The 7673-nt window shown below is 32.5% G+C and overlaps 1 protein-coding gene across 1 annotated transcript; it reads left to right on the forward strand.

Moving 5' to 3' along the window:
- Positions 1–3225: 3225 nt before the first annotated feature.
- LOC115969915 (aluminum-activated malate transporter 13-like) lies at positions 3226–7389 on the forward strand. The gene is made up of 6 exons (XM_031089554.1): positions 3226–3606; positions 3723–3866; positions 4690–4962; positions 5072–5184; positions 5580–5723; positions 6911–7389. The coding sequence occupies exons 1-6, from the start codon at positions 3276–3278 to the stop codon at positions 7229–7231; spliced, it is 1326 nt and encodes a 441-aa protein (XP_030945414.1). The 5' UTR covers positions 3226–3275; the 3' UTR covers positions 7232–7389.
- Positions 7390–7673: the final 284 nt, after the last annotated feature.

Here is a 7673-nt window from a genome sequence, read left to right on the forward strand (position 1 = left end):
CCGCACTAGGCTGATACTTTCTCACTCCTACTCTCAGTTTCCTTCAGAACCTTTCAACAACCCCCTTTCTTCCTTAGCTTCTCATATTTATAGCCAAAAATTAGTGGGGAGTTATGATTACTTTTGTAGTTAGTGGAAAGGAGGTCCAATGTTGTTATCCTTAAGTGGGTGTTTAGTTGGGAGTGGGGTGTGGTAAGAGTGGCATTGGAACTGGTTCCCACCTCAAGAGGGATGTTCGGCAGCGATACTTCCCCAGGCGATATCGAGTCACCGGGATACAGTGCTCCCGAGCATTCCTGCCCTCATCTGAGATGTGATTTGCCGGGCAACTCCTGGGCTGTGAACTAAGATGAGCATATATTACAATGGCTTGCTTAACGGGTTTTGGACCGGGCATAATGACATGAGGCCCGGATCCATGGCCTTAGTAGGCCCTAAGCCCATTTTCTGACAAGGGTGTCGGGACCATAGGCCACATTGTAAAGTTGGGGTTCAAGGCCCACATAGGCTTGGAGGTCCCATGCCATACAATATATATATATATATATATATATATATATAATATAATATAATATAATATAAATTTAACAGTGCTACCAACAACAACAAATCTTTTTTTGCTCTTCTCCACTTCGAGGCAGTTGCTGCGAAGAAAGCAAAAGGCCAAACACGCTTTCAAATTAAAGTCAAGAAAGAGATTTCCGCGGTAAATACACGGTGTTTGTTGAGCGATAGATCCATTAACCCTCTTCTCAAAAAGAAAAAATAAAAAAAGATCCATTAGCCCAAGTCAAAAGATTCTTCATTATATATATATATAAAATTCGCCAGAATTATAAATTCTAAGAAAATATCAAATTCTGAAAGATAGAATTATAATTCCCTTAGGTAGAAAATGTCAATTTTCGTATATCCTATATTTTAGAGGATTACCCGTATTTGCTAATTAATTCAAAATTTTACTTCTGTTTTATTTCCTCAAAATTTACTACAAATAGTTTAAATTTAGAAATAATATATTTATTTCTTCACTAAATAAGATGATTATTAATGTTCAAATTAAAGGTTTTTTTTTATTATTTAAAAAACTATCCATAATTGTCAAATAATTAGTTATTTGCTTTTTTTTTTTTTTAATATGAGTTTTTAGAAGATTATTTTAGACAAATACAATTTATATTTTTAAAAATACAGTGTTAATCAATTTTTAAGTATAGTGGAACAACAAAAATGTTAACTTATGTTAACTTTCAATTATTCTAATCCTTGCGTGTTTAAATTGTTAAGAATTAATCTAAAACTCTTCAAGATTTGAAATACTCCAACTAAACCGGTGTTAAGAATCAAATGTAAATGGGAAATCAAACTTTCATGCTATCAAAATGTGCCTGTAATTCTAAAACTAAATTAGGTTATGTTTATTGTTCGTGCCATCCCACTAATATTAAGTTGGCTGCTTGGTTCTAATTAAGTTATAATTACTAATTAGATCTAAGTAGTTTTTGGACTCCTATGGATTTATATCTTAAAGGGTTTTTGGGCTCCCTAATAGTATCTTCAACAGTGAACTAATTAATTTTGAGTCCCCTTCCTCACTTGTTCTATGCAAAACAAAAACAAAAACAAACAAGAAAAATTAGAAAACAAAACCAAACAAAAACTCATCTTCCTCTGGATTTCCGGTAGTGCTCTAAATCAATTGCTAAAATGACACACTAAATTAATCAATTAGTTTAATATTAATATTTGTACGCAACCTTTTGACCATCATATAATTGAACCAATCTCCAATAATCTGGAATTCATATTATATATGGAATTTCTATGATCAACAAATTTAAAACATAGATGAATAGCAGGAGTACTAATTAATTGAGAAAATACTAGCAAACATGAGCACGTAACAGACAAAAAATAGTGGCACAATGCGTGGTAGCCCACTATATAGTAAAAGGTGGTGTCATTTTCTAATTGTTCATCACTATTATTAGCAGCAGGGTAAGCCTTTTTATCTTATTATAATGCACCCGACACATTTTTCAACCCCCTCTTTTTAAAATATGTATTTTCAAGTACGGATATAACAATCGTCTAATAGTAAATATAAACATCCGAGGTAATCTCTCAGAATCACAACGTGTACATTTATGCACGCTTTCCTACCGTATATTTCATTTAACTCCGTACATATATACTGCATATGAAATGAAACTAGTTTAATGCTGCTACTACTACTACTAGTAGAACCTAGTATCAATTTTATTATAAAAGATACATAAATTGAAATGACAATAAATTTCATTGGTATTACATATATCAATGAAATTAATATATATATATATATATATATATATTTATATATCCTCAATTTTACTTGTATTCTTTATTCCCAATGAAACATACATGCATAAGAAGCAGGCATGAATAAATTAAGGGTCGTATATGAATGATCGCCTATTGAACTTGGCACTTGGTACTTTTGTCCACAAGGTTTGCAGCCACACAAACATTGAAAATAATAATTGATAAGTTTGGTGAAAGACTAATTTTGTCGGGTTTATATATCGTATGGTGTCTCTAGTCTACAAGCAATATAAATGTATTAAAGGGTCGTATAGTACTATATATAGTGCGATATAGTACTACTACTACTACTACTACTTACCAATATGTATGTATATATATATATATATATATGTATTGGGATATATGAATACACATATTACTTAGAAGAAAAAAGAAGAAGTGGGATATATAATTGGAAACCCTACCTGAAGAACTAGCATGCATTATAGACTATAGTACACCACCTCTCTGCCCTTGCTGAATATGCATTTCTCTCTACGGTGAGCATGCATTTGGAATTGCATATAGAGGTAGTGTTGTGAAAAGACTAAGCTCCACAAACAAAACAATACATGTATGATAAGGAACCGTCGTGCCGTGCAAGCGTGTTCCACTAGAGTCACTAAGTTCAAACTATTGTGTCCCCATTGAAATAAAATGCAATCTTACATGTGGTTTTTCATGCCTCATTTCAATAGGCCATGTATTTGGCTTCAAGTGCATAGGTCCTATGTCCACTTTCGGGCTTCAACTGTTGCTAGCTAAAGCTAATCATCTACCCACTAATTTGACATGCATTCTCATGGTTTGCCATGTGTATATATAGATGGTTTCTCTTTCTCTCCAACTCAAACTTCTCAACAAGAAAGTGAAGCTCAATTCAAGTCAAAAGAGGAAAGAACAAAGAGAGTTTAGTATTCATCACCAATATGGGCTCAGCTGTGATAGATATTCCAGATGGAGAGGGAGTTGGAGTTACTCTTAAAGAGAAGAAGAAATTTCAATTTTCTCTTCAACCCATTATTTCCTTTCTAAGAGAAAACAATAAGAAGATCCAATTTTCTCTTCCTCCCATTGTTTCCTACCTTAGAGAAAAGAAAACTAAGCATGACATGAGAAGAGTTATTCACAGTACCAAAGTTGGAGTTGCCCTTGTTTTGGTTTCACTTCTCTTCCTCTTGGATCCTATTTATGTTCAAGTTGGAGATAATGCCATGTGGGCTATAATGACTGTTGTGGTCATCTTTGAGTTCTATGCAGGTTTGTTTGTTTATCATACATATTGTTATGGATTTATAGTCTAATATATATGGTCCCTAAAAAAAGTCCCAAGTCTTCAAATTTCATTTTTTTGCTGCCTTCGTATAATATTGCAGGTGCTACACTAAGCAAGGGTTTGAACCGTGGAATGGGAACCATATTAGGAGGTGGGCTAGGGTGTTTAGCAGCAGCTTTAGCTCAAGAAGTTGGTGGGAAGATTGGTCACGCAATTGTTGTAGGCATTTTTGTTTTTATTTTTGGTAAGTGATAGCTTATCAATGTGGTTATTATTAATAGTAACACATAGTTTACTTTTTTTTTTTGGCTTATGATACATGGGGAAGGGAATTCGAGTACAAGTTCTTCTTCATGAGGGAATTGTGTCACACAAACGTTCACTTAGTTCTTATAAACAGAAAGATTAAAAAAAGTCGAAAAAAATGCCATTAATTGATATAGTAATGGAGTATAGCTAGTTTGTCACTTATGTGTCCAAGTTCTCTATCTATGTGTGTTCCATCAAAATTTTTAAGTTCAAAAATTAATTACTCTTTTCTTAATAAGTTATCAGTTGTTGATGATGCATGCCTTACCAATGAAAGAGAAAGAAGCTTATTAGTTGGTGGTGGGATACTGAAGTGGCATTCTACAGTGCAGCTTTTTACTATAGAGGTCATCCTGTTTATTAGTTTATAACATAAAGTTCTTATTATTATTATTATTATTATTATTATATGTGAGAAGGGAACCATGCATACATTGCTTAGTTGGTCATAACAGCAATAATCCTAGGAGAAGTGCATATATTCATTCACTTCATTAGGCAAAAGGCAAGGCTTTCCTTTCACTGAAAGGAAAAAGTTAAATGACTAAATTAACACTTCAACCTTTTTAAAGTGTAATGACAGATCAAATATGGGATCATGCAAAATATACCAAAGCTTAAATTAGTTATCAAAGAACACAAACGTCATGCATATATATTGTTAGTCTCAACATGACCACTATATATGCATAGTAGCCTAGGTCTTTAATCTTCATAATCAAACCTATTTCTTAATAACTCTATTCTCATTTTTTCAGCTGCAGCAGCAACATATGCACGATTAGTCCCAAGAATTAAGAAGAGATATGACTACGGGGCCTTGATTTTCATCCTCACCTTCAATCTAGTTGTGGTATCGGGTGTACGTGCTGTAAAGGTCTTGCAAATAGCACGCGAACGTCTCTTAACAATCGGGATGGGTTTTGCCATCTGCATTTTCATAAGCTTGCTCATCTTCCCAATATGGGCTAGTGATGAACTTCATGACTCTATAGCATCCAAATTTGAAGACCTTGCGCGATCTATTGAAGGTAAGCTTCTTTATTAAAGCAAAAAAGAACATATACAGTAGATTTTTTAGCTACATATAGTAAACCACGATGTCAGTCTGTCTTATAAAATTTATGTTGTTTCTTGCAGGATGCATGGAAGAATACTTCGGTATTGTGAACGAAAAAGAAAGTCAGCCCAGTGCCAAAAATTCTAGTAGTTGCAAATCTGTCTTATACTCCAAGTCGAAGGATGAGTCATTGGTATAATATTTCTTCTTTTGACTCAAATTATCTTATACCAATAAGCTATCAATTAGCTAATCCTCTAAAACACCATAAAAGTTCATTACTATTAAACATGCATGTTTTCTAAGCTACTAGATAATATGATATAAATCAGTGATTTTGTGAAAGCAATGATGCAAGATATACCTTATCCTTAGAAAGAGAGACATGTTTACTAACTATTAATCGTGGAACTTGAATGACCTAAAGTTAGCTGAATGTTGCTTTAAGCTCAGACATACAGAGTCTCTTAATGTTCTTTTAAGCTCTTTCTCTCCTTGAAAATTGATAATTGTCATCTTTGTTTATATAAATCTTATCAAGAAAAGGGAAAATGATGCTCAGAAAATTCTACTGTATTTTAATTTTAGGCAAATTTTGCAAAATGGGAGCCATGGCATGGAAAATTTGGGCTTTACTACCCTTGGGGAAGATATCTGCAGATGGGAGAGCATCTTAGAGAGCTGACAGCAACCATCATTTCAATGGAAGGCTGTCTTCAATCTCCTAGACAGGTACATAATTCAATTCATTTGCTATTATAGTAGTCAATTAACCAATAAAGGTCGAGCACAATAACTTATAGGAAATTGATAAAATTACTATCAATTAAAGTATAAAAAGTTTATAAATTGATGTAATAATGAATACAATTTTTATTACTTCAATACCATAATAAATTAATATCATAATTTTTTTTTTTTTTTTGTTAACTGATGACATATCAATTTATAAGAACTAGTAAGTTATTCATGTGATGCACGGATAATGTTGTAATATTTTATGTAAGATGATTTTGAAGAATGTTGTATATGTATTATAGCATAATTGTTATAGAACTTTATTAGTAATGAATTCATCATAAAAAGTAACAATTATAAATTGCACACACATATTTATTATAATTATTCAATTGAAAAAAAAAAAAAAAAAAAAAAACTTTGAAGGAATATTATAGAATAAAAGTTGATATACAATGTGTCTTTCTCTTTCTCCTTATTTTAAAACAAAATACACATTTCAAACACCCACAGTCAATCACATCTACATCATTTACAAAACTCACAAATTCATAACTTTCGACTTTAATATTAAAATTGTAATTGCTGTTGTTACTCAATATAAAATGCAAGTCCCCCTTCCTTGGTTGTAGCCAACTCATACGGGTTAAGATTAGATGAAACAACAATATTAGAGCTGGGTAGATGTCATGGAAATATTGAAGGTAAATGACATCATTTTTTGTTTGTGTGTATTTGACATGATATGACATGAAAAACTATGGGTAGATATATATAAAAGGGTGGAAGTGCAAGAGGTGAAAATGGTGCATTAAAATGCAGAGTTTTGTGTGTATGTGTAAGAGATAAAAAGTCTTGAAATATTGAATCAAATGATACAATTTTTTTTTTTTTAATTAGAAAAGTCTTGAAACAATAAACCAAAATAAAATAAAAAGTCAATATTTAATTTATTCTTATCTTTAATGTGGCACTTGAGAATACTTCAATTCTCTTTATATAGAATACACTACTTGGCAGAACCTCATGATTTCCAACATGAGGTCTCTACTTTTATATATATATATATATATATATATATATATATATATTACATAGAAAATTTTGTAACATCCTTAATATCACTATAACTAATGTCATTGAAAAATCACTTATTTCTTTTATTTGAATTGTGTTATTAGCCCTCGACAACTCTGAGACACTTGTTCAAAGAACCATGCGAAGCAGTTGTCTCATTACTTGCAAGCACTCTAAGAGAGCTTAGAGAGAGTATCTTGAAAATGAGAGTATGCCATGCAGAGAAAATAGTGCCAAAGTTGAAGTCAAAGAGACTAGAGTTCAGCTTGGTCATTTCTCCCTCAAAGCTAGCAACTATAGAGAATGGTGAAGGATATACAATAGCAACCTTTATGTTCTTATTGATGGAGATGGTGAAAAAGGTGGAAGAACTGGCAAAAGAGGTGGAAGAACTTGGAGAACCTGCTGGTTTTAGTACTTATTAGCTTTAATTTATTGCTCCCTCTAATCTATGAGCAGTTGCTGTACATAACCATTTGCCACTTTTTTTTGGCTTTGGTATATGCATATATGTTTTTTGGGAAAGAAGAAAAAGATATGGGGGTGGTGTTTATAGGAAATGACTATATAATCAGGGTTGTTTGTTGGGGGGGAGGAGGGAGTAGAGGGATATAAACAAGGGAGAAGAGAATATAATCAATATTCACAAGCTTGGGGATGCATGAATAATGATACATCCTATACCCTTGTAAGTCTTATGCTAAATTACAGAGCAAATAATACTACCTTTGCTGACTAAATCACGAATTGACTCTTTTTAATCTAATAACACCAATATCTAAAATCTAGTTAAGGCCAAAGTGATCAGGACTTTCTAGCTATGGCACCACAAGCACAATGAGGAGAGAAAATTCACCACTACGTAGT

The sequence above is a fragment of the Quercus lobata genome, chromosome 12 (assembly GCF_001633185.2).
Source record: "Quercus lobata isolate SW786 chromosome 12, ValleyOak3.0 Primary Assembly, whole genome shotgun sequence".
NCBI lineage: Eukaryota > Viridiplantae > Streptophyta > Magnoliopsida > Fagales > Fagaceae > Quercus > Quercus lobata.

What these genes read in the sequence shown, in the direction of transcription:
- LOC115969915 (XM_031089554.1), top strand. Translation starts at nt 3,276, where the DNA reads ATGGGCTCAGCTGTGATAGATATTCCAGATGGAGAGGGAGTTGGAGTT. An exon ending in CATCTTTGAGTTCTATGCAG is followed by an intron (nt 3,607 to 3,722) that starts GTTTGTTTGTTT and finishes ATAATATTGCAG; the next exon opens with GTGCTACACTAAGCAAGGGT. An exon ending in CCTTGCGCGATCTATTGAAG is followed by an intron (nt 4,963 to 5,071) that starts GTAAGCTTCTTT and finishes TGTTTCTTGCAG; the next exon opens with GATGCATGGAAGAATACTTC.